The sequence below is a fragment of the Opisthocomus hoazin genome, chromosome 4, assembly GCF_030867145.1.
Source record: "Opisthocomus hoazin isolate bOpiHoa1 chromosome 4, bOpiHoa1.hap1, whole genome shotgun sequence".
NCBI classification, from domain to species: Eukaryota; Metazoa; Chordata; class Aves; order Opisthocomiformes; family Opisthocomidae; genus Opisthocomus; species Opisthocomus hoazin.
The window spans coordinates 74,478,441-74,505,226 of NC_134417.1; the positions used below are offsets into that span (position 1 = coordinate 74,478,441).

At 53.0% G+C, this 26,786-nt stretch overlaps 1 protein-coding gene and 1 long non-coding RNA gene across 2 annotated transcripts; one reads left to right on the top strand and one right to left on the bottom strand.

The window, feature by feature from the left end:
• Positions 1-1,438: 1,438 nt before the first annotated feature.
• Positions 1,439-2,610, top strand: PTF1A (pancreas associated transcription factor 1a). Its single transcript, XM_075417482.1, has 2 exons — positions 1,439-2,063; positions 2,158-2,610. The coding sequence occupies exons 1-2, from the start codon at positions 1,439-1,441 to the stop codon at positions 2,358-2,360; spliced, it is 828 nt and encodes a 275-aa protein (XP_075273597.1). The 3' UTR covers positions 2,361-2,610.
• Positions 2,611-12,294: 9,684 nt separating this feature from the next.
• LOC142361189 (uncharacterized) lies at positions 12,295-23,735 on the bottom strand. The gene is made up of 4 exons (XR_012763789.1): positions 23,658-23,735; positions 21,724-21,821; positions 18,349-18,414; positions 12,295-13,538 (listed from the first exon to the last, which is right to left on the bottom strand). It is a non-coding gene; the product is annotated as an uncharacterized LOC142361189 (long non-coding RNA).
• Positions 23,736-26,786: the final 3,051 nt, after the last annotated feature.

A 26,786-nucleotide genomic window follows, 5' to 3' on the forward strand; every position in this document is an offset into this window, starting at 1 on the left:
GGGGGGGGGTCCCTCCGCTTCTCTGTCTCGGGAGGGTGGCGACGGTCCCCGGCCGCGCGTGGGCGCGTCCCCGTCTTCGCGCGAAGGTTTCCTCGTTTTCCCTCCTCGTTTTTCCGCGCGGTCCCCCCACGGGCAGCGCTCCCCACGGAAGTCGCTCCCGCCAAGCGCTTTGTTCCCTCCCGTGCCTCCCGCGTTTCCCCGCCGTTATCACGGGGCTTTGAAGTCGGGTCATTTATTACTTTCCCGGAGCTGGCCCCGTCTCGCCGTGCTGATAGAGCGGGGCGCGTTCCCGCTCGCGGTTTGATCTCTGCCCGTGCCGGTGGCACGCTGGGAAGTCACTTTCGATAAACCTGGACAGGCTCTGCCGGCCGGGCGGCTGCAGCGCTGATGGCGGAGATAATCGTCCGCGCCCCCCCCCCCCCCCAATCTGCCGGGCAATCCGTTTCCCCCCGGCGAGAGTTTGTGGGGCTTTCAATCAGCGAAAGCGGGCCAGGGAATCATTAACAGAGGCTGCGCCGAGCGAGCTGGGCCCGAGAGTGCGATGGGGGCGGGAGAAGGGAAACGCAACCCGGGCCCGATGCGGTCCAAATCGATGTCCGCCCGGGCGCGAGGAGCTGACGTGATTTGTTCTGATGTTACGACGCAACCGGCTGCGTTTCGAACGCCGCGAGAAGCTCCGCGCCATCGACCGGCCCGGCGCCTGCTCCGGCGGTGACCGGCGGCCCCGGGGGAGCGAGGAAAGTGCCCCCGGGCAGGGGACGGGACTCGGAGATGCGCGGGGGCATCCCCTCCCGCTGCCCGGCCGCTGCCAATGCGCGCGTTTCGTTCGGCGGCTGGCGGGGAGAGGCGCCGGGGCGAACGGGACCGCTCCCCCGACGTGCGGGGAGCGCCGGTCTGAGCGGCTCCCTGGGCTCCGGGCCCGTCCCTGCGCGGCGGCGCCGGGCGGGGCCGGGCGGGGCCGGGCGGGAGGGGCCGTCGGGGCCCTCAGGCTCCGCCCCCGCCTCGGCCCCGCCCCTCGGCCGGCGGGGAGCGCCGCGGTGTCCCCCCGACGGCGGGGCCTGGCCCCCCCCCCCCCCCCCCCCCCGCCCGGCGAGCGCTGATTGGCTGGCGGCGGCGGTCAGCGGCACGCGCCCGGGGATGTCGTTATAAGACTCCTCGCGTGCCGGCCCGCCGCGCCAGCCGGCTCCGGCCTCCTCCCCGGAGAGCGGCGGCACCGGGCCGGCCTCCCGGCCACCCAGGGCCGGGGAGGGGAGGGGAGGGCTGGGCAGCGCCGGGCCGGGCAGGGCCGGGGCGGGGGCCGGGGCCCCGCCGCCGCCGGGGCGGCTCGGCCAGCGGGCCGGCCAGAGCGGCCGGAGGCGCGTCCCGGGGGGGCTACCCCCCCTCCCCCGCTCCCCGCCCCGTCCCGTCCCGTGCCGTCCCCGGCGGCGCCGGGCGCAGCATGGAGACCGTGCTGCTGGAGCACTTCCCCGGGGGGCTGGACGCCTTCTCCTCGCCCCCCTACTTCGACGAAGAGGACTTATTCCCCGAGCCGCCCCCGCGGGACGCGCTGGCCGCCGACGGGCTGCTGGAGCCGGAGGTGGACTTCCTCAGCCGGCAGCTGCAGGAGTACTACCGCGACGGCGGCGACCCCGAGGGCGGCTACCGCTGCCCTGCGCCGCCCGCCGCATTCCCGCCGTCGCCCGCCTCGCCCGGCTTCGCCTACGAATGCTGCGGGGCGGGGGGCGCGGCGCTGCTGTCCCCCGGGGGGCGGCTGCGGGCGCTGGGCTCGGCCAAGCGGCGGCGGCGGGTGCGCTCCGAGGCGGAGCTGCAGCAGCTGCGTCAGGCCGCCAACGTGCGGGAGCGGCGGCGGATGCAGTCCATCAACGACGCCTTCGAGGGGCTGCGCTCGCACATCCCCACCCTCCCCTACGAGAAGCGGCTCTCCAAGGTGGACACGCTCCGCCTGGCCATCGGCTACATCAACTTCCTCAGCGAGCTGGTGCAGTCCGACCTGCCGCTGCGCAGCGCCGGCGCCGAGAGCCCCAGCCAGCCCAAGAAAATCATCATCTGCCACCGCGGCACAAGTAAGTGGCGGCCCGGCCCGAGCGGCCCGGCTCCGCGCTGCGCAAGAATGCCGGCCTCGGCAATAACGCTCTGCCTTTCTCCTCCGTCCCCCAGGATCTCCCTCCCCGAGCGACCCCGACTACGGACTCCCCCCTCTGGCCGGTCACTCGCTGTCGTGGACTGACGAAAAGCAGCTCAAGGAGCAGAACATCATCCGGACGGCCAAAGTGTGGACCCCCGAGGACCCGCGGAAGGTGAACAGCAAACCCTCCCTCAGAGACATCGAGAACGAGCCCCCCTTCGACTTCGCGGCGTGAGGCGCCGCGCGGGTGGCCCCCGCCCTGTACATGCTGTATGTAGAGACCTATATTGTAAATGTAATTTAAGATTCAGAATCTAAGGGCAATCAACTTTATTTATCTATTTATTGCGAAGTAGTGATAATGAGGTAGAATCGTCTGTTTTGAATGTATAATTTATATAATTTATCCTGATTTTTTTATTTTACTATATGCAATAGGTTTATTCCACCAGCACCTTTATTTTTTTTTTGGGGGGGGGGAAGGACAAATAATGCCAGAACCTCTGAAAATAATTTATTGCCGCACGTGGACTCTTGCTGTGTTTGTCAATAATAAACCCTGACCGTACGTTGTGGAGGAGCGGTGTGTTTGTCGGAAGCGGCTGCCGGGAGTCCCACTGCACCCCGTGGTAGCCGCCCGGCCCGGTGGCCGGGCAGGAGGTGAGCCCCGGTCGGCGCCCTCCGCCCCGGCCCCGCTCTGCCCCGTCGCCGTCTCGAGCTGCTCTTATACAGCCAGGGGGGGGACACTTTTCCCTTCTCTCCACCCCCTTTGACGTCCGCTCCTGAAGTGCTTCCAACTGATGTCTTTGTCTCTAGGAGGTCCCCTCCTTTCAGTGCCGCTGCTCCGCTTGCGGTTTCCAGCTGAAAGACGCGAGTCCCGAAACACCAACCTGGCCAGGGCGTCCGTCCCCGTCCTCCCCCCCCGACCCGCCACCGCCCTGTCCCCCCGGCCCCGCCGCCACGGGGATGGGCGCGATACCCAGAGCCGGACAAAGCTCGTCCCAAAAGCGCCGGGGCGGGGGACCGGGCTCGGTCCCTGCGGGGGGCGCTCTGCCGGCTGCCCCCAGCCTTTCCCCAGCCCCCGCACCCCCTCCCGCCCTGGGGATGTCGCTGGGGGGGTCGAGAGGAGGGGGTGCCAAAGCCATCGAGCAACTGGTGGCAGAGTCGGCCCCGTAGCCCCAGCTCAGCCTGCCCGGCTGCTGGGGGGGGGGGGGGGGGGGGGGCTGGGCTGCACCTGCCCGGGGGCGAAGGGAGGGGGCGGCGGGGCCGGCCCGGGGAGGGGGGGGGCGGCCCGGGGCCGGGCGGGGGGCTCGGCCCGGCGCCGCAGGTGCTGATTTTCCCGTGGCATCCGCGGCGCGGCCCCGACGGCTCGGCCCCCGGGAGAGCCCCAGATGCCCGGCCCGGCCCGCGGCCGGAGCTGAGCCGTCCCCGCGCCGTGCCCGGGCGGGTGGGAACTGCCCGGGGGAGCCGAGGTGTAATTATTACCCATCGTATACTGCACAGCTCTCCCTCTCGGTTGGTTTTTTTTTCCCAAAGCTGCCGCAAAGTGGGAGCAATATGTTGCGTGCATGCTAATTGCATTAACCTAGTTAGACACATTTAGTTCCCTAGCGCGGATGGCATGGATCTATTCCAATAGCAATTAGAGGAGCTACTTACCCACACAAACGGCCGGGGCTGGGCCGGGGGTGGAGGGGGCTTTGCTTATTTATTTGCTCATTTTCCGTGCGAGCCCGGGGCTCCCGGGCTGCAGGCCTCGCCCCGTCCCGGTGTCGTTGAACTTAAACGGGGCTCTTGGAGCGAGAAAAAGAGCCGACCTATAATTCGATCTTGTCCTGTATTAGGACCTCATTAAACACAGAAAGTCGCTTTTGCACAAATGCTTCCATCAGGCATGTAATCTCATTACACTCATTAGAAAGTCAAATGTTAGTCGGACTTCGGCTTAATTATAAGTTATGGAAGTGTTGTCCCGTTTCCTTCTGTGTACAGCCCCGTCCGTCTCAATTGGCTCGGGCGATGCGGTCCCCCGCGATTAAAACACTACAATCATTGTTATGTGGCACCTTTTCTTTGGCGTGCCGCTTTTTTTTTTTTTTTTTGTGATTCAAAGCTGCGACACATCCTTTAGTATGGTGCAGATGAAGCGGAAGAGCCGGCCTTCGCATGTAAAACACCAGGGTCTCTATCTTGTCACTCTCCCGTCTTGGCTTGGCAAGTCCCTTTAAACGCGACCTTCAAAGAGACTGACAGCTCCTTTTGACCGGCTCGTCATCCATTCGCCCCGGCGCCGCGCTCCTGCCACAGAATCCCACCGCACCGGGCAGGGGGAAAGCGCCTGTGCGGGTCCCCCGGCCCGGAGGGACCCGGCGGCTCCCGCAAGCTCGGCTCGCAGCTTTCGCGGCAGCTCTGGGGGGTGTTTGCGGGCGGGGAACGCGGCCGGGCGCGGTGAGGACCGGCCCGGGGCAGGCGTGACCGGCAGCCCCCGCCGCCTGTCCCCGCTCCTCCCCGCGGCCGTGAACGGGACACACACACACACACACGGACCGCCGTGGTCGCTGCCCCCCGCCTCCCCCGCGCCCCTGCCCCGCACTCGGAGCTCCCACCGCCCGCCTGAAACCCGGCCCCCGCGGGGGCTGCTCCTCCGCCGCCGCGCTGCCCCGACGGCTCCCCGGGGGGACGGGGGAGGCCCTCCCGGGACCTGCCCGCCCCCCCCCGCATCTCCGAGGGGGCCGGGGCTGCAAAGTGGGGCAGGAGAGGGAAAAAAGGGCTGGGGGGGGCGGCGGAAATCCCCATCCCCGCGTGGGGTGACGGGGGTGGCGGGGGCACTCGCGGGCGGCTCGCTTCCCGCAGGCTCTCGGGAGGGAGGTGCGGGCTCCGGGTGTGCGGGCTGAGGCTGCCCTCCCACTCGTGATGCTCCGGGTGAAAGGACGATTTAACCGTCCGAAACGGACAATGTCCCGTTAAAAAAAGGAAACAATAAAAAGACGACAGCAACCACCCCCCCCTCACGTACCCCCCCCCCCAATCCCGGAGGAGGGGCTGCGCCACCCCGCAGTCCCCGCAGCCCGCACGGGGCCCGGAGGCGTGCGTGGCTCCCCGGCCGCGCCGCGCGCGGGGCAGGGGCTGCCGCGGGCGCTGCGAACCGGCCCCGCCGCCGTTCCCAGGGCCGCTCAATCTGCCGGCACAGCCCGGCGAGGAGGCGCGGGGAAGCTGCCCCTGCCCGGGGTCTCGCCCCTCGCCGGTTCACGCACCCCTCGCCGGCCACCGCGTACCAGCTGCGAGGCCGAGCAAACGCCGGTCGGGCGTCCCCCGGTAAAGCTCCCGCGGCCGGTGGGAACGGTCCTCAATAACCCCGCGCCGAGCCGCGCCGCCGGGACCTGGAAGCGCGGGCGGGGGGCGATTCCCACGGCGGGGCCGGGGGTCTGGGCAACAGGTGCTCGGGTTTGGCGGAGGGCAGAGCGGAGGGGGAGCCCGGGGAGGCAGAGCCTCCGCCGCCAGCGAGCAGCCTGCCCCGGCGCCTCCGGGCTTTACATGGCGTGGAAGCCGCAAACAATCGCAATGATATCTTTATTGCTAGGTTCATGTCCTGGGCTATAACATATCAATCCCTGTCGTGGTTCTCTCGGATGCACCTGGTATTTCAAACTTGTTCTTTTTGTGCTTCTGGGTCCTGGACTGCAGCTGCCTAAAGCGAGCAAAGAGAGAGGCCCTTACAATGTGTCCAAGACGTGTTGGCATGGTTTGCTTGTCTTTAATGTACCATTAACTATTGTCTTTACACAATATGGGAACTGTAAAGCATGACATGTGTTATAATAAAACACATTTTCAACGATACACTTGGACTCGGCGCTGGGATGCAAGCAAACAAACAGGCCCAAATCTTGTTTTGTCTCCCTCGCTAAGCCTACTGGCAATTAAACTTAAGACCACCGCTTTCCCCCGATCAGCCAATTAAATTTTATGTCTCCTAATTTTTCACATAGAAAAAAAAAAAGTCTCGGTGCCGGCCCCTAAAGACATTGATTTTCTTGCTATCACCTGGCGCTCAGACCTTAGTTCCATTTATCAAGAAGGGAAACGTCAGGCGTTACATAAAGTGACTCTGTTACCATAAGGCTCTCACCATCCTGCCCTATTGTTTTCCCTTGTTAATAACTCATTACCAGGATTTAACAAATCAACCATTACATATGTTTTGTGTCTCCATATTTTGATCCGTACGATTAAGCAGATGTTACGATTGAAAATTGAAAAGTCCAAGGCTACTCTCGTCTGAAAGAAAGAGGGCAGCCTCAAACAACGAGCTAACAATGAGATTCAGAAGATCTTCAGAAAAACATTTACGACCAATAAACAGACTCCAACCTGCTCCATTTCAACCATTGTGCGCCTTGGGGGAATAATTAAGTTTAATAGGAAGAGGTCCGCGGGGTTTTCAATGCCAAGCCCACAGGTGCGGGGTGGCACGATGAATGATCCGCCTGATTTTTGCCAGGCTCAAGGGCCCTTCTCCTGCCCGGCCGAGCAGATACGAAATATTGTCATTTCTTCCAATTCACGGCGTTACTCTCAGGGCGAACAAAGGGGCGGGCGATGAATGGCTCCGGCTGCAGCTCCGGCGCGCCCGGCCGCCGCTGCCCTCGCCGGAGACCGCCCGGCGGGGACGAGCGCGCCGCCGCTCCCAGGGGCCGCCCCGCCGGGCCCGGAGGGGCTCCCTGCCCGGGCCCCCGACCCCCCCCACCACACCGAAGCCGCCGCCGCCGCCTCCTGCCCCCCCCACCCGCGCCGCTTTGCGCCCCGCTCCCCCGCCGCCGCCGCGCGTCCCGCCGCGGGGCCGGGCCCCGCTCGGGCGCGCGTGCGCCCCGCCGCTCCCCGCCGCTCCCCGCGCCGCCGCCGCGGCCGGGAGGCGGCGAGCGGGGCGGCCCCGCGCCGGGGGAGGCTCCCGGCCGCAGCCCCCGCCACCGCCCCGCCGCCGTCGGGGCCCCGGAGGGCGGCGGCGGGCGGCGGCGGCGGGGCTCTCCGGCCCGGCGGCCCGGCGTTGCGCATGGAGGTCTCCAAGAGGGGGCCCGGCTGCCGGGCGTCCCCGGGGGCGACGGCGGGGCAGCCCCCGCGCGGCGGCGGCGGCGGGGGCGGCCCCGGGGGGGACCCCGCCGGGAGCCGCCGCTCCCGCGCCGCCGGGCCCCGCGTGGCGGCGGCCCCCGCCGAGAGGAGCGGGGCTCCCCCCGTGCGGCCCCTGGGGCGGCGGCGGCGGCTCCGAAGGCAGCGCTCGGCTCTCCGGCCGCGGGCGCGGCGCGCGCCCGGGGCGGCCCCCGGGGGGGGCCCCGCCGGAGCGCCCGCCCCCCGGCCCTCCCCGGGCCCCGCGCCCCCGGCCTCCGCCCGCCGCCCCGGCCCGCCGTGGCCCCCGCTTTCCCCGTGCACCTGCGCCGCGCAACCCGTTACGCCGAGCGGCTTGGAGAGGGCGGGGGAGGCCCGGCCCCGCCGCGCCCGCCCCGCTCGGGGAGCCCCGCGGGGAGGCCCCGGGGCGGCGAGAGGCTTCGGACGCTCTGCCCGGCCCTGCCCCGCCCCGGCCGGGCCCCGCCGGGCCGCGGCAGCCCCGGTCCCCCCCCGACCCTCACCGCCCTCGGGATGCCCCGGTGCAGAGCTGAGCGGGCCGAGCCCGCGGCCCCGCCGGGCGGAGGCTGTCCGCTCCCCGCGGGGAGGGCGGCGCGGAGAGGTCGCATGGGCGGTGGGCACGCCGCCGCCGCCCCGGCCCGTGCCCCGAAGGGGGCCCCTCTCCCTCCGCCGCCGCGGGGCGCGGAGAGAGGGCCGGGCGGAGGGGAGCCCTCGGCGGCGGCGCTCCTCACCCTCTCGGCCGGCGGAGGCGGCTTCCCCTCCCGGGAAATGTCACCGCCGGGCGCCCCGACGGCTGCCCTGCCCCCGGGGTGCGCCGAGGGCCGGGGCCGCTCCTGGGCGGCCGCCCACCGCCCCAGAGTCCCGCGCTTCGCGGCGTCCCGGGGGAGAGCTGCAGGGCCGCCGGCTCCTCCGTGGCCGGCGTGCGGGGACGCTCCCGGTGCGGGGACGCGGGGACGGGCACCCCCGACGGCGGGGCCGCGGGGAGCTACCTCTCGCTGCAGAAGCGAGTAGCGGCCCGGGGCGAGGTGGGGCGGGCGGAGGGGTGTCCGTGAGGGTCTCGACGCGGCTGGGACAGCCCCGCTGGAGTTGGCGGTCGGTGGGGCTGGGGCCGCGCGGAGCCTTGCGGGTCCCCTCAGCGGAGCGCAGCCCGCGACACTGACCTTCCCGCGGGGGGCGGACGGGGGACCGGGACGCGCCTTTCACGGAATTAGCCGCGCGGGCGTCCTCGCCACCACTTTTGTCCCCCGCAAACGCACAGAGACACCGCGCCCGTCCCGTCCCGCTCCCGACGGCTCTCCCCGTGCCCTGCCCCGACAACGCCGCGGAATGCGTCGCTGTCGCCGGGCGCGGGTGACGGATGAGGCGAAGGCGCGGGGCCCTCGCCAAGGTCAAGTTGAAGATGCCGGTGGCGGTGCGGCCGCCGCCGGTCGATGCCGAGCAAGGCCCGGCGCGGGACTGTCGGGGGGGGGGTCTCTCCCCGACGCTCCGCTTTCACCTCCCTTCCTTCCTCTTCTCCCCTTGGGCTTTGCGGGGGCTTGCGGGGGCCGGGGCGCGGCCCGAGGGGCCGGGGAGCTGCGCGATGGGGGGATGGGGAGGTGAGGGGCGAGGTGTCCCGGAGCTCCGGGGGCCGCGGAGCTTGAAATCAACCGTGCAAAAAAAACCCTCGGGGTGTGTTCTGCCCCGCGTTCAGCAAAAGTTTCCCGAAGGGATTCCGGTTAAACAAACGCTTTTCCTTGCTCCCGCTCCCGCTCTGTGATGATTGATATTTTTTATTCAGCCAACTTTTATTTACCTTGCAAAAATGTTGGGGACAAATGTGATAAATTACAGATATGCAAATTTCTTTGAATGGCGTTGTAAGTGTGTCTCGCTGGAGCTGAATAAGTCCTTGCAAGTCGGTCTGCGCGCACTCCGGACCCCAGGGAGCTGATCAAAGCACCCTTTCTCTTTCATCCCCAGTATTCTCCTCCAAACTATTTCGATACAATATGTTTCCATGATCCACTTAATGTGCTAGGGACACAGAACTCATTACAACCTAGCTAGTTCTGCCGACCCCTTTGTTCGGAGGCATAAAGTTAAAAAAGAAGGAGGGGCGGGGGGGAGCGCCGCTAGTTGCCAGCTTTCTCAAATGTTAAAGCATGCGTCATTTTTCACCAGGTCTCGTCTTGATATCCTCAAAAGACAAACTATGAAACCGGCCTCAGGCCTTTCTGGCATTAATTACGCTGCTGTCCAGCCGATCTGTTTTTCCTATTATATGCATTTCTCAGCGGGGATTTTTTTTTCCTTTTTTTTTTTTTTTTTTTTGCAAGACTAATGCAGCTGCGAGTCGAAGTATGAATGCGTTTTATAGGTTTAGAAAAAAACCAGTGGAAAGGCTGAAAAAGATGTCAAGGTCCGTGCTGATGTTTTTCTTGCTTGTCCCGAATTTGAGGCGGCGGCTTTGGAAAAGGGCTTTGGAGCGCCCCGTTACGCTCGTTGGTTTTGCCTCGAATTCTCGGCGAGGTAGAAGAGAAAAACCTCAGCCGGAGGCTGCCGAAGGCGGGTTGCGTGTTTGCGGGGTGCCGATGCGCCGGGGAAACCTTTCCTCTCCGGGGAAGGGTTTCCACGCGTCCGGGGAAACAGGTGGAAGCCAGGAGCCCCGGTTCGGGCGAGCCGTTTGCAGCCCGCCGCGGGGGAAGCGGCTCCGGCGGGGCACGGTCAGCAATCGGCTCGGTCCCGGACGGCGCGTTTGTTTGCGGGGTTGATTGGTTGACGGAAATGGCTGGCAGCCAGTTCTGGGAAAGATTCCAGACCTGACTCCGATTAACCCTCTCTGGTGAAACTCTGCTGGAAACCAACTCACCAGCAATTGCCATTAATCTACTTACTAATTAAGCCAATTCATTTCTAAAGGAGAAAAATTCCTTTCTTTGGCCAAACTGATGGGAGGAAATTTGAAAGAAGCGCCAAACTGTGTAACTGTAATTCAGCCAAGGACTGCTAAAACAAGGTGTTGATATATAGCTGGAGGTTTAAAACAAGTTTCTAGGGCAACAATCCTTTGGAGGCGGTGGTACATAGTGCATAGTAGATGAAGCTCGAATAATGGTGGACCGCAGTGTGCAATTGTACGGACATTGGTTGGAACCAGGACTGCTTTTCCCAATTAAGCCGCTCCAGTCTTTTACTCCGAATAATTTATCTGCCCCGTTTAAACGTTTCAGCCTTGGGCGACAGCTACAAAGAGCATCTCTGCCGGGACGCCATGGGCGCAGATGTGGAAATAGCATCAGACTTCTGCACGGCGGCGGCTCAGCCCTGCTGCTTCCCGCGGGCCGGGCCAGCCCAGGCGGGGACACGGGGACACGGGGACACAGGGACACGGAGACACGGGGCCACAGGGCCACACGCTGCCCTCGCAGCCCCCCCGTGCTTGCCAGGACCCGCCCGGGGTCCCCGCGGCAGCGATGCTCCCCGGCGGTGCCGCTCCGGAGGCTCCCGGTGAGGCGGGGGACCTGTTTATCGAGGTTCCATCTCCAGGCGAGCGACGTTTGGCTCCCGGACACACGGTCTAGGCCGGGGAGGCGAGACCCGGGGCTTCCCGGCCCCGGTGAGGTGGCCCCGAGGGCAGGGTGCTGTTTTCAGAGCAAGCCCCCACCTGCTGGCAGTAGGGCCCCTGCTAGGCGGGGTGGGGGGAGAGGCGATGGGGAGGGGGGCTTTTCCCTTCGTCGCGGCACCTGAAGGAGAAGGAGGAGCAGCCCCGGGGCCGCCCGCCCCGTCTGCCGGTCCCTGCCGTCCCGGGCGGCCCCGGGGCACCCTCACCCCTCGGTTTCGCCTCTCGCACGGCCCCCCGGCCCCCGCCTCCCCGCTCTTCCCCCCCGCAGCGCGGTTCTCCGCCCCGCTCCGCGCCCAGCGCAGCCCCGTCGGGGCCAGGGGCTGCCCCGCTGCCCATCGTCCCGTCCCGTCGGTTCCGCCGGTGACACCCCCTCCCCTCCCGGGGTAAGCGGCGTGCGAGGGGTGACAAATTCAAGGGCGGGTGGTTTGAAATCAGTGCCACCGCTCCCTCGCGTTCCGGCGGCGGGACGATTGCCAGAGGAACAAATTCAGCGTTTCGGGGAGCCCGTCTGCGGCCAAGGCGGCCGCGGTCGGAGCGCTCGGCGGGAGGACGCCGAGCCCCGGCCCCAGCGAGCCGCCCTCCCGGGGACCGGCGGCGGTGCGCGGGGACGAGCGCGGAGCCGCCGGGAAAGGCGCAGTCCCGCCGGGCAGCGGCGGCAGAACGGTAACGGCGGGCGGGGGGGGACGGGGCCACGATCCCCGCGGCAGCCGAGAGCGGAACGCATCCTGCGGCTGGGGGTAGCGGGGTACGCCTGCCCACCACCGGCAAACCCGCGGCTTTTGCCTTAAAGTCTCTCTCCGAGATCATAAAAAATAGGATGCGATATCCTAAAAAGCCTAATGACATTTCACAGGTAATGCAATTTAGAAAGAGGCACTTCCATGTTTTCTTTTCCAACAATGTGCATTTTTGTAAACTGCTATAAATTGCAATTCAAAAGCCCTGATCTCGCCATCCCCAATCATTTTTTATACTGATCAAATGAATGCAGATACTCCCATTTGGGAGGGGCGACATGACATTTCACTTGGCAGTTCTAAACAGGTCACGGACCTTTCACAGACCCTAAGGCAGTGGGAGGGAGCTCTTTACGAAACCGTGTAACCAAATCAAACCAATGGTTACCCCTTTTCAATACCATTGGAATGGTTTGCACAATGCTATTCACATAGCAGCAGAGAAACTGAAAGGATGGTCATCCAATGGAAATTTCTTTTCTTTTGTTTAAACTTGCGGAGCTCAAGAAAAAAATACTAGAAAACAATTACTTTTTGTATGACAAAAAGATAAACACTTCTTCGTGCAGCCGTACGTGTATACCAGGGCCCTCGGCGCGCCTGGATGTTTATAGACATATAGCCACACATCTGTGTGTGGGGATGTACATTTATTGGAGATGTTGCTTTGTTTGAAACCATAGGCACAAAGACACAACATGGCTGCCCTGGAGATGACCTATTGCTTTCAAGTTGCTTGAACACATCAGAATTTCTATTGTTGAGGTTGATTAATTGAAACTGATAAGTTACCATGAATAAAGATTGTTTTTCTGTTTAATGTGGTGGGCCTGATTTGGTAAATGCTTCATTCATGTAGCCTTGCAGTGCAGCATATGGGCCAGATTCATTCAGTATCGCAAACATATACAATTTATTATGCTTGTACGGTCACAACCAAAAGGCCTTTCTATTTTAATGACAAAGTTTGAATGAAAAATTCCATTTAAAGAGTCACTAACATTAAATGCGGGTTTGTAATTTATTCATGTTGCTGGCTGCCGGGGACTCGAGGGCACTGGAAAAGCAGAGACACCGCGGGCAAGAGCAGCTCTGGAGCCAAGCAGCAGCTCCTCGCAGGCCTTGGCCGTCCCACGCGTGGTGAAGCCTCTCCACTCTGCCGGCCACTGATAAACTTATGGCTGCTGTGCCCCAGAGCTGCACATCCGTGCTGGACGGGGCGGACGAGGCTGATGGTGAGCACCCGCCCCGGTCTCCCGTGCCGCCTCCATGGGCAAAACTCCACGGGCCTACAAACGCCTCTGCCTGTGGCACAACGTGTCAAAAATGGCGTGTCCTGCCCTGCCCAGGGCCGCGGTGCCCTCCTGGCACCCTGCTGTCCCTGTGTCAGCTGAGCCATGCCTGGGCACGGGACGCATGGGAGGCTGGAGGGGCTCACCGGGGCCCTCCCCCAGCCCCATGGAGCACAGCCTGACCCCACGGATGCCAGGGTCGCGTGTCCCCTCCTGCCCTGGATGCCACCACGTTGGTGGTGGCAGGTAGAGGGCATGGGAGAAGCAAAAGGATTCATCTTTGGTATACAGGCTGACATAAGGGTTGGCGTCCGCATTCAGGAGTGACGTTAAGCACCACTGTGGCCAAGGGGATTTTTGCCTCAAGATTTTAAACCCTAACCCTTCTCCTCTTAGTGGGTAATCACTGTTTTAAAAGTAGTCAACACTGACGACTCTCAAGCTTGATGTCACTTCTTCTTAAAAAGTCCATGTCATTTTCTGCATCCTCCGCTCCCGAGTAAGGCAGCTCAACACAACAACACAGCCTCGCCCAACAGGGAAAAAAGATCAAACTTGAAATGAAGACGTGCTCAAGACCTGTCAGGAACTACTGTGTGGGGCAAATCACTACACTTCGGTCAGCATGTGGGGGGTTGGTCCTGTTCCTGCCTATTTGCGGGCATCTGTAAAACAAAATTTAACAATATCAGCATCTTTGACAAGCAAAGTAGAGCTTACGCACCATTACAAGTAAGTATGGAGTTGAAATTTATGAAAAATCCCTTGAAAGAGCCCTTTCAAGCATTTTTTTAAGAATATGACCTCTTAACCTCTTCTTCCTCGATTGACAGAGTAATTTGAAACAGAAACAATGTAATCTACCAAAATAAGTTGTGTTACTTCTGTAAATCAGATATTTATGTTTGAGCTTTCTCTTACTGACAAGCTGTAAAGGCTCACTGTTATTCCAAGGTTTTATCTCTGAGATTCTTGTCTTTTGCACTCATTAAGAGTCTGTCTACAGATTACAAAGTCAATAGATGCAAACACCAGACTGTGAGAAAAGTCTCCCTGAGTACATAAAAATCAACAGCAGTGGATGCTATACAATGGAAAGCATAGATGTTTTTAGGTGTTCGGTTTTATCATCTTTAAACAAGGAAGAGAGTAAATATTGTGGCAAAACTTCACCTTCCAGTGTTGCACGCTTCCTTTCACCATTCCTAAAGGTGGATCCTTATGCATCACCATTTCTGAATGGCAGACTGAAGTATAGTTTTCTAAGTGCTCTGAGTTTTCTACACATCATTATAGTGCGAATTATCAGTCCAGCTACCATGTGGACAGGGTGACTTTGCAGCTGCTTTTATGGATTATCCTGTAAAGGGATGACTGAACCCAGTGGAGCTCTGCCACTTCATTAAAAGACTGAGGGATCTGGAGCCCTGGACAGGTTCCTTCAGCTGTTGAGAGGCACCTCTATGTGCAGATTTTCAGTGTTTCCTACCCTAATGCATCCAAATTATTATACGCATATTTTGTTAATGCTGGAATTTGTATATTCCAAATATTTCTCTGCACTCACAGTAGAGAGAGACTGAATTTAAAGCTCGGACAAAACCCTCAGCTCCAACCCAATCTCCAGGAGAGGGCACTTAGCTACAAGCAGGCTGAAGGGCTCAGCTCGATGGATGTTTTTAAAAATTAAATATTAGTTTGAATAATACTCTTTGAAATATTTGCAAGCAGTATTTTGGACCATCTTTACAGACTGACAAAAAGCAGAATTTCCAAAACGTTCCTGTGGATACCAGCAGGTCTGTGATGGGAAATTACCCAAGAGGAACCCAATGTCTGCGCCCGCACTGCCACCGCTGGTGAAGAGCCCAGTGGTTAATGGCCATGGGGACTGGACACTCGCTCACATGCCTCTGAGGTCACGCACAGCCAAGAAGAAGCTTGGAAAGAGCATTTAGCCAATCCTGTCACATGCTTACGAAATACGTCTGTTTATCAGGTACTTTTAAATGGAAAAGCTGGGTAAAATAATGAAATAATCTCCCACTGTCAAGAACTCAGGCAACCTTTGCAGAAAGTTGTTCTACCTGCAGGCAAAACAAAGCCTGCACAGGTCAGAGCCCGCTCCCATGCCGTGTATGTGGGACCGAAACGGCGTCACTGGGAGCAGCCACCAAGCCCAGGTGGGCAGCGACCTGCCGGGGGAAGGGTCAGGAGCATTAGGCTGCAGGTCCCCAGGCTTAAACCAAAGCCCACCTCACGGCTAGTGGGACCCGCAGGCACAGAGGTGGCCGTGGGCGCGGAGCATGTCCATGGCGCTGAATGGCGGCAAGGCCATGGGCGGTGGCCACAGGTAGCAGCTCATGGAGGGGGCTAGAAATGGCATTCAGTGTGGGCTGAAGTTCAGAGATGTCTCCTTCCCCCTGAAGAGTCGGTGCTCAATAGGTTAAGAGCAACAGTTTTCAGAGAAAATTCCTAGATCACTTCAAACCATGCTTTTAATCAATCACTTAGATACATTCTATATTGACACCAACTCATCGTTCCCTTATTGTCTGGACACCAGCATGCATGCTGAGAGAGCAATCCAGCTTCAGACCCAAGCAGATTCAAGATGTTCTCATTCCCCAGCAGCAGGGTAGACCTGGCATCCTCTCTGATGCGCCAGTTCACTTTTGGAGGGGAGGGAGGCAGGTAACTTGAGGACAGGCTGCGTAACTGTCTGTGCCTGATGCTTTACAGCTGGCACTCCATTTCATTCTCCTAAATTAACCCTTCCTGACTGTACTGTGTATTATCATCATTCACTATCCACTCAGGTGTACAGTGCTTTTTCTCTTTATGCAGAATCTCAAACAAACATTACCCTGAAACCTGAAACAGTCTCCTCCGCAGCAGAGGTTTACACACGGGTATTTGTGACCAGCAAGGCTGTAGTTACAGCTTATACCTGTAACTACTTTACAAAAGTAGTGAAGAATTGAAAAAGTTCTATTTGAAAAAAGAAAAGGATATAGGTAAGGTGGGGGGAAGTGCATGAGCTGAAACCTATCTAGGATTAGGGTGGTGAAACACTGGAGCGGATTGCCCAGAGAGGTGGTGGGTGCCCCATCCCTAGAAACATTCAAGGCCAGGTTGGACCGGGCTTTGAGCAACCTGATCTAGTGGTAAATGACCCTGGTCATTGCAGGGAGGTTGGACCAGATGACCTCTAAGAGTCCCTTACAACCCAAACTATTCTATGATTCTATGAAGAGGTTTAATACTTCTTCTAAGCATTTACAAAATACTTTGTTTTGTGAGATATTAAACTAGAATATGATTTTCTCTTTTACCTTTAAAAAGATTTAACATCAAACATCATAAATTTTAAATAAAAAGATTTTTGTATGGAAATAAATAATCCACATTGAAGCTAATAAAGTGACAATTTTACTATAAATACTATTGTATTATTAAACTTGTGTGTGGAGGCAGACTGTTGCGGGGAGTGATGACAATTGGGGGAAGCAGGTCAAGGGAGGTTATTCGCCTCCTCTACTCTGCCCTAGTGAGGCTCCATCTGGAGTACTCTGTCCAGTTCTGGGCTCCCCAGTTCAAGAAAGATGAGGAGTGACTGGAGAGAGTCCAGCAGAGGGCTACAAAGATCAGTAGCGGACCGGAGCATCTGTCCTATGAGGAAAAGCTGAGGGAGCTGGGCTTGTCTAGCCTGGGGAAGAGAAGTCTGAGATGGGACCTTACAAATGCCTATAAATATCTTAAGGGTGGGTGTCAGGAGGATGGGACCAGACTCTTTTCAGTGGTGCCCACTGACAGGACAAGGGGTAATGGGCACAAACTGAAGCACAGGAAGTTCCAGCTGAACATGAGGAAGAATTTCTTCCCTCTGAGGGTGACGGAGCACTGGAACAGGCTGCCCAGGGAGGTTGTGGAGTCTCCTTCTCTGGAGATATTCAAAACCTGCCTGGACAAGGTCCTGTGCAGCCTACTGTAGGTGACCCTGCTTCAGCAGGAGAGTTGGACTAGATGACCCACAGAGGTCCCTTCCAACCCGTATCATTCTGTGATTCTGTGATGCAAAATTTCAATCCCAGATTCAGGAACTTCAACAACAGATAAAGGAAACTGTGCACTTCCTAAAGTTTCCTTGATTTAGATTATCTTACATTCTTAAGTCCCTATTTTTCATGTCTTTGCTTAAGTGATTACTTATTTCATTGAATGTCAGCAAACATTCACAGAACAAACTACGAATTAAAACGTTGTGTCATTTCCTTGTTTTAAGAACAATTTCCCAAGCTGAAAAAGTTCCAAACAGTGAATTCACCTGAGATTTACTGCAATTAGTTCCTCCTCAGTATATGCAATCCACTGGATTTATCCGTGCATATGTGGATGCAACCAAGAGATGATTTCACTGGTGCTTTGACATGGAGCACTGAAACTATTCTCACTTCTGTACTGTTTGCCAATGTCATCAAAACAATGCATGTCATCATTATGGAGAAGCAATTCACATGCATTCCACTAAGTGAAAACTTATGAGCTGATGTCAATAACCTTTCCATAAGTTGGCAGCTCGCACAAAAATCAATCAAGAATATTTTAAATAGGAATCACATACCTGAAGCATTTCTTTATGCTTGCACCAATTATGAGGGCTTTAGTATCTTGAAAAGAAATTCTAGCTTGCCATTCTTGACATAAAAATGATAATTTAAAAATCAATTACATTTGTGCCATATAGACATTTCGTTCTTGAACTACAGTAGCAGTGTTCCAAGTATATTTCCTTGGAAAACTCGAACATACTATTTTCGGTTTGGAACTTGCTAGAGTTTTTATCCCTGAACATCTGATCAGATGATTTGAAGCAAGTCAAGCAAATCCGTTCTATTACTGGAAGAGTGAATTGTTGCCCACTTTTGGACAGACTATCTACTGTGTTTAATAGTTTAAAAATCTTATTTCAATAACCACTGTTTTCTGACTGGTACTTGCTTATTGCTGTTCATTAAGATAGGCTCTCTCTCCTTTACTGTAGATATACAGACCCAGGAACTCAAGACTGGGAATGCAGGGAAGGCCTTTCCTCATCCTTGGCTCACACTTATCATAAGCTCTGGGAAAGAACACTATTCTCTATGCTTTTTTTTTAAAGTCTTCAGAAGACTGAGAAGGTGAGGTAGGAGGGCAGGCTGGACCACAGGGACCTGCATAGGTACATGAAGGAAATTAATCTGAAGACAAGCAGTTACTGATAACTTTTTTCTTTTGGTGTGTGCTTATATATATATTCATACGGTTTGTGACTCCAAGCAGTGCATCTCTTAAAACTCCATATGCCCAGAGAAGGCTCATGCAGTCAATACTGAATCAGGGCTCTGGGACTGTCCTCCCATGTGCAGCATCATGTATCAATACTTCAGCAATAACATGGGTGGAAATGACACATTCTGCAAAGAAGCTACTTACACCGCTTGAATTCTATTCTTCCGTACATCCTATGACAGCTGAATGTTCATGATCTTCACAGAAAGCCTGTGGCAATAATTCCATGAGAGAAGGAAAGGTAAAGTATTTTCCAAGTGTATCTTGCAATTAAGGCTAGGTAGGTCAACAGTGAAAATCGAGAAGAGACGAGAAGAAGAGAAGAGAAGAGAAGAGAAGAGAAGAGAAGAGAAGAGAAGAGAAGAGAAGAGAAGAGAAGAGAAGAGAAGAGAAGAGAAGAGAAGAGAAGAGAAGAGAAGAGAAGAGAAGAGAAGAGAAGAGAAGAGAAGAGAAGAGAAGAAGAGGAGACACAGGGTTTTTTGTTCTTTAAAAATTGTTCATTTTCTTAGTACATTTTGTATTTTGTGCATTCCACCAGCAGCAGTATCTATGACAAGAGAGGGTGTAGGGATACAAAACAGAAAATCCATATGGCCAAATAGACTGGATGCCCTCTAAAAATTCACTCAGATATGGAAGTACAGATTAGGTTGGTTACTACAGAACATTCAACACTGAGTTTATCAGTTATCAAGAAGAGACTTCGCAGGGCAGAAGACTCATTGGAAATACCAAGGATTCCTTCAGAATATCCCATATACTCTTCAAGGGGAACCTGTAGGGCAGACATCACCCAGTGGTATGGGTCTATAACTGGAATGATATATAGCACTGGTAATTAAAAGAATTATTTCTGTATGGCTTCAATTATGCATGTACACATTACACTCTACAATCTAATAAACTATTAATGAGAAAGTTATCAAGCTCTATGCAGAAGACAGAACATCACTATATGTTGGAGGAGTCTTCTGTTGAGTCGTAGTTTTCAATATACTCCTTTGCATAACTGAACTGATGAATTTATTCTATTTTTCAATCATTTTTAAATGTCAGGGTTAGGATTGCTTTAAAGGAAATTAATCAAGAACTTTGTTTCTAATCATTTTCTCTAGTTCAGAGAATATTTTGCTTTCAGTAATATTGATACTGCAGTCAATATTCTTATTTGGCTAACTAATGCGTTTCTTTTTCTTTCAAAAGTGCTGAAAACAAACCACCGTACAACATCAAAGAAAACCAGTCCCTAGTGTGGCATATAGATAGAAGCTGAAAGTTTCTCAGACCTCAGGAGCATTTTCCAGTGAAGGAATTCAGGTTACAGAAACATTTCCCACTACTATTTAGTGAAGAATAGCTTGCTCCTTTAAACTACGAAACCAGAGCAAGGCATATGAACGTCTTATGTTCTCGACTGCTGTGACCCCAGGGGTGGGTCCTATGAACAGTGGGATCGATCCACCCTCTGCCCCAGTTGGTCACCTCCTTGTCTACTCCAGCCAAGTGCCAAAAGTAACCTGAACTCTTAAGTTTGAACCTTGGTACATATGAGGTCTAAAATAGCTTAGAGCAGGAGTTTACAAAGTGTCTAGGAATGCTATAAGTAGCTTCATATAACATAAACACTGACCATCATCAGAACAGGATGAGAAGACAACCTGGTCTTGTTATGGGAAACAATTGCTGAAGTATTTCAGAAATAGGAGTATTCTCAATCACGCTATGTTCCTTTGTGCTCCACATTACCCCGCTGAAGCTAGCAACAATTCTTTCAAGCCACCAGCAAAAACCGATAACCTTGTTGCTAGAAGTGTGGTTTCTTTCTGCTTCAATAGTCACAACTCAGCTGATCACCTTTCAGTATCTCAGAAAAAACCCCAACCCCATGTTTTTTTCTTCATTCAGCCAGTATACAGTAAAAGTGATAGGTCTGAAGAACTAAAAAAATTCTATTCTGTAAGCTGAAATATGCTTCTGGTTTGTTAAAAGAGAATGGAGAAGATTTTCCATGAGTTCTTTGTCACACAATTGCATTCATGTTTTGCTATGCTTTGTTTGAAGCCCCCTAGCTTCGCTCTTCCCCTGAGACCTGGGTGAGAAAAAGACCATGAAGACCGCTAAATAACATTTGGCATGTAGATATGGGATGGAGTCATAGACTGCACTTGGAAACCCAAAGAATCATGGGCTCTGTTTGCCTGGTTTTCCTCTGCTCATCGTCTGTGGAAAAACTCAGGTGGAAATTACTGTAGTAATGGTGGTAGAAAGAAGGTAATGGCCAGTCAAGAAGCTATTGAGATCAGTCTCCAAAGACTAGAAGTTTGCTGCACATATTAGAGGTTGAAGAAAAGAGAAAAGGAAGGGAGACAGTTTGGAAGTCCTTTCACACAGATAAACTGTCTTTTTTTTTTTTCTTTCTTTTCTTGAGAGAAAAAATGGTACAACATTTGGCTCAAATTCCCAGAAACTTCGGCAGTTACCAAAAAATGTTGGCAACAGTGCCTAGTTAGTCAAATTCCTGCTTGGTAGGTACCTGCAAGGCTTATGCATTTCTCAGACAGTCTTTGTAGAGTAAGACAGTCTTTGCAGAGTAAAGGGAACTAGTGTGAAACCTCCAGTCAATGAAGCAATCCGAGTTTTATCTACACATCAAGAATAGAAACCACCTCATTTGCAATGAGTATAAATACTTAAACATCCCTACTTATCTAGTCAAAATTAAATGTTCTCTTAGAGCCTGCCTCCAAGCCTTCAGATCCTGTGTCTTTAATAACAGAATTGTGTCTCCACTTAAATTGGCTAAAGCATACAACAAAACCAAAGAGAAATGTTTAAATTATGCTCCTGCATTTAGAAATACTAATGTAGAAAAGGTAGCGATTCTCTACATTTATAAAGTCAGCGAGAAATACACGTATGAAACATAACTTACACCACACCATTTAACAGTATGTGCTTGGTTTTAGCCATTAAGAATAGACACTGGATTAGCAGAGTGCTATCCACACGCTTGATATTAAGCAGATGTTTTTAAACCTCTTGCTAGAGAAGGAATCATGACTTGGGTAAAGAAACTGTGACATTGTATGTCAGAACAAACACCCTGCTCACTAGCACTCTAAGAGATGTAGCGATCGGTGTACTTAACATATATTACACTTGTCATTTTTTGATAGCAGAGATATTGAAGAGAGATTAGTGTACAGTTTTAATGCATTATTTTTGAAGTAGGGATTTGACACCCACCCCATAGAAAACAAAAATAGATGTTAAAAAAAGTTTTCATAATATTCTTCACTAACACAGTTTCATGGTGATATTATTAGAATTCAGTGTTAAAACGGAATTAAATTAATCTATGATTTCTCATGGAAAGAGATGACAACACATTAAACCCTTATAAAATCTTACAAGACAGAGAGATCTGGAGAAATATGATCATGTTCAACGATATGATAAGCAGTTAGAAAGCAATATATTGCAGAGTAGGTTACTACACATCACAAATTTCAGCCTCACCATCTTCAAGCACTGTCCATTTTCGTTGCATTTGGAAGTTTGAGAAATTAATCTTTGTCTTCTTTCTGCTCTTCTGTAGACTGGGAATACACTGGGGGCTAGAGGAGAAATATTTTCTTATCAAGGTTGATTAGAAGCTATTCATTGACTAAATAACTAGAAAGCCAATTTGCAGTTAAGTTCATCTGAAATCCAGGAAAAAGATATAAAGTTAAAACTTTTCTTACAATAAAGAAACACTTAACCACTATGAAATACAGGAATGAGACTTATAGAAACAATTCTCATGCTTGGGTTAGTAAAGAGTGCTGGAAGAAAATCCCCTGAGAGAGATTTCAGCTACCAGCATTTAAGCCAAACCTAATACAGCCTTAATTCTTGAGACACTATTTTAGGCCCTGACTCAATTTTAATTAAAATAGACATAAATATTTCTACTGACTTTTGAGAACTGGAATTGTTTCATGCATGCCCATTTTGTAGGATAGAACATGGGGATTTAATGTTTGTGTGCCTATTTACAGATATATATATATTTCAGAAAAATATATACAGAGAAGTCTGTATTTCTCTATACCTATACCTACATGTATTTTTGACCGGCAATTTGTTATGACGTGAATAATGCACATTTCTACCATCTTTCTTAAGAAACTGGTTTTCATCAGTTCAATATTTTAAAGAAGGTCTTGTAATCATGGATATAGTGAAATTGACTGCTGTTAGAAACAGACACACTAGTATACTATATAGACTATTAATACCCATAATTTTAAACAATTAAGCATCTAATATTCCTTCTAAATAATTTCACTTTTTTTAAAGAATTGCTAAGATATTTTCATGTTCTTTTCTGAGAGAAATATCTGAAATTCAATTCATCCTTTGCTATCTGCAGAGACTTGTTTAGAGGATTGAAAATAGATACGTCAGGATGCTTTTCACTGAAAATTGTTCTTTATTAACTTTATGTGAATTGATGGTTAAAATGGAAAGATCATTATTTTTGTAACCTTGGTATCTCTTCTGTTATTACCTGCAGCAACCTGAACAATATCTATTCTTCACTAGCCTTTACTTAAATGCCATTTTTTTTTTGCCACCTGAATATCTTCTGGTGCTACACTGGCCCATGGATCCCTGTCATTCTCTGTCATAAACAGTTGTATCATATAGGCCTTTATGTTCACATTACATTAGATATCAGAATTTCTAACAATAATCCCAATTGAGTGACATCTACTTCTCATAAAGATTCTACCTGTGTTCACAAGCTGCATGTAGAATTCTCCATCCCCTGAAGTAATCTGATAATCTACTGAGGTTGAGGCTTGAAATGTAGCAAGACAAATTAAAAGCTCACCTGTCAGGCAACTGGTGGTGTTCATAACTTTAGAAACACATTAAATTCTCATTTAAGTTATTTTGGTCTTCTCATTTATTTTAGTACGGGATGACTTAGGCTTACAGTAGCCTTGCTAACCACAGAGACAATACTACTTCAGTTCATATGCAGATGGTTACAATTGCAGCCACACATTTTTTTTTTCTTATATTGCAGCTGGCTTTAACACTGAAGCTGGCACACTTCTCACTAACACTTGTTATTGCATGCGTTTGAAAACAAAAAACCTCAGAAATTTTGTATATGATAACTATTTAAAATAATACCTATAACGTAAAATGAATGTAAATAATCATAGTTTGTATTGTGGAGAAATGGGAAATTCCGTACATCTCTGCAGCAAGTCATTGTCTGACATTAAGAAACTCTCATTGAAACAACCTTCCACTATGCAAGTGATAAATGTTTACTCCTGGACATACAAAAGTCTTATCCTATGCTTCACAAAATTGTCAGAAATGTTCTAATTAGTAAGTACAGAACACATTTAAACATTTATGTTTAGGAAAAAAAAAAAGAAGTGACATACCAAAGTTGAAGGCAAATATAACCCAGCTCTGAATCCCTTTATAACTCTTGTGTCACTTTCAACACAAACAGGACAAGCCATCTGTGAATAATATGCTGATCACACACTAAACACATTTCAAGAAAGTGTAGCTTAAGACATATAAGCTGATAAGTGAGAAATCAACATTAATAAAAGATTTTTAAGAGGAAGCAATATTTTGTTGACTCTAATTGAATATGAAATTGCCAGAGGTAGTGGAGGCCCCATCCCTAGAAACATTCAAGGCCAGGTTGGACGGGGCTCTGAGCAACCTGGTCTAGTTGAAGATGCCCCTGCTTACTGCAGGGGTTTGGGCTAGATGACCTCTGAAGGTCTCTTCCAACCCAAACCGTTCTATGATTCTATGATTCTGTAATCATTCTTGAATCAGGGGATTATGTTTCAATTTGACTGTACCTGAAATGTACATCTTGTACGTTGAGAGACGAATATATTTGAAGCTAAATTTGATGTGTGACTTTTATGATGAAAAAAAAATCATTGGAAGGTACTGTTTTAATGCTTCTTTGTGTTTGAACATTCATTATGCTTGTGATGGTAAACTCAAAATGTTTTCAGTTTGAGAAGCTCCACCCTTGTTCATTCTCCCCGAAATTCTTACCAGGCTGTCAGAATGGCATGATAGGGGACAGAACACATACAACTCTGTATGAAGGAAATAAAAGTGATTCTTCTGTTTATGACCAAGTACCATGTAATAAATAGATTTTAAACATTTACACCTCCCAGTCCTGTGCTGCCCAAATAATTTTCTTAAATTCCTGGAAGCACAGTGTTAATTGTGTGTCTAATTTGCAAGGACACAACCTGACATGACTTAGAGACAGCATCAAGTTGTGCTAACTCAGGTCCATCCAAAGAAGAATTGACTGAAGACTTTTCTGACATCTAAAGGATTTAAATTAAATCCCAAATGCGTCTGAGTTACTGTGGTCCCTCCTTTCCTGATCCAGGGACTAAGCAGTCTGTGCTAGTCCTGCTCCTAGACTGGAATATATCTTCCCCTATTTAACTTCCCTGGAAAAAGAAGGACCAAAATGTCACTCTCGCCTGCTGTACCCACTTGCATAAGAGGAGGATAGGTGGCTTTTAAGCGGAGGCTCCTTGCTGTGGTAAGACTTGCAATGTGCATAGCCCACAGAGCGAGTAATACGCCAAACCTCTTGGTTCCTGACCTCTCTGTCTTCTCTCAGGTGGCTACAAGGGGCAACGCACAGGACGGGTCTGAACCCACAGACTGACCGCGAAAGGCAATCCCCATGGTTCATCCATGCACTGCAGAGGGCTGTGACATTTTGTTTGCCTGGTGACGCATGCCAGCGAAGGCACAATCTGAGTGCTCTTCGTAGACACAAACTACGGACACAAGATTGCCCTGCATGAAGCTGGGCATATCCAGCCTTGACAAAGGGATGTCAAAAACAACAAGAAGGGCTTCTTCAACTACATCAGCAGCAAAAGGAAGGCTAGGGATAACGTGGGGCCACTGCTGAATGAGGCGGGTGTCCTGGTGACGGAGGATGCGGAGAAGGCAGAGCTACTGAATGCCTTCTTTGCTTCAGTCTTCAGTGCTAAGACTGGCCCTCAGGAATCCCAGGCCCCGGAGGTAAGAGAAGAAGCCTACAGAGAGGACGACTTTCCCTTGGTCGAGGAGGACTGTGTGAGGGATCGCTTAAGTGATCTGGATGTTCACAAATCCATGGGCCCCGATGGAATGCACCCACAAATGCTGAGGGAGCTGGCGGATGTCATTGCTGAGCCACTCTCCATCATCTTTGAGAGGTCCTGGAGGACAGGAGAGGTGCCCGAGGACTGGGAAAGGCCAATATCACTCCAATCTTCAAAAAGGGCAAGAAGGAGGACCCAGGGAACTACAGGCCGGTCAGCCTCACCTCCATCCCGGGAAAGGTGATGGAGCAGCTTATCCTGGAGGCCATCATGAAGCAAGTGGAAGAAAAGAAGGTTATCGGGAGCGGTCAGCATGGATTCACCAAGGGGAAATCATGCCTGACCAATCTGATAGCTTTCTACAATGACATGACTGGCTGGGTAGACGAAGGGAGAGCCGTGGATGTTGTCTACCTGACTTCAGCAAGGCTTTCGACACAGTCTCCCATGATATCCTCCTAGGGAAGCTGAGGAAGTGTGGGCTGGATGAGTGGTCGGTGAAGTGGATAGAGAACTGGCTGAATGGCAGAACTCAGAGGGTTGTCGTCAGTGGCGCTGAGTCTAGTTGGAGGCTGGTAACAAGTGGTGTCCCCCAGGGGTCAGTACTGGGCCCAGTCTTGTTTAACCTCTTCATCAACGACCTGGATGAAGAGTTAGAATGTACCCTCAGCAAGTTTGCTGACAACACCAAACTGGGAGGTGTGGTAGATACACCAGAAGGCTGTGCTGCCATTCAGCGTGACCTGGATAGGCTGGAAAGTTGGGCAGAGAGGAACCTGATGAGGTTCAACAAAGGCAAATGCAGGGTCCTGCACCTGGGGAGGAACAACCTCATGCACCAGTACAGGCTTGGGCTGGACCTGCTGGAGAGCAGCTCTGCGGAGAGGGACCTGGGTGTCCATGAGCCAGCAGTGTGCCCTGGCTGCCAAGAAAGCCAATGGGATCCTGGGGTGCATCAAGAAGAGTGTGGCCAGCAGGACGAGTGAGGTTCTCCTTCCCCTCTACACTGCCCTACCGAGGCCTCATCTAGAGTACTGTGTCCAGTTCTGGGCTCCCCACTTCAAGAAAGATGAAGAGCTACTGGAGAGAGTCCAGCGGAGGGCTACAAGGATGGTGAGGGGACTGGAGCATCTCTCCTACGAGGAGAGGTTGAGGGAACTGGGCTTGTTCAGCCTGAAGAAGAGAAGGCTGCGAGGGGACCTTATAAATGCTTACAAATATCTGAAGGGTGGGTGTCAGGAGGATGGGGCCAAGCTCTTTTCAGTGGTGCCCACTGACAGGACAAGGGGCAATGGGCACAAACTGAAGCACAGGAAGTTCCGTCTGAACATGAGGAAGAACTTCTTCCCTTTGAGGGTGACGGAGCACTGGAACAGGCTGCCCAGGGAGGCTGAGGAGTCTCCTTCTCTGGAGATATTC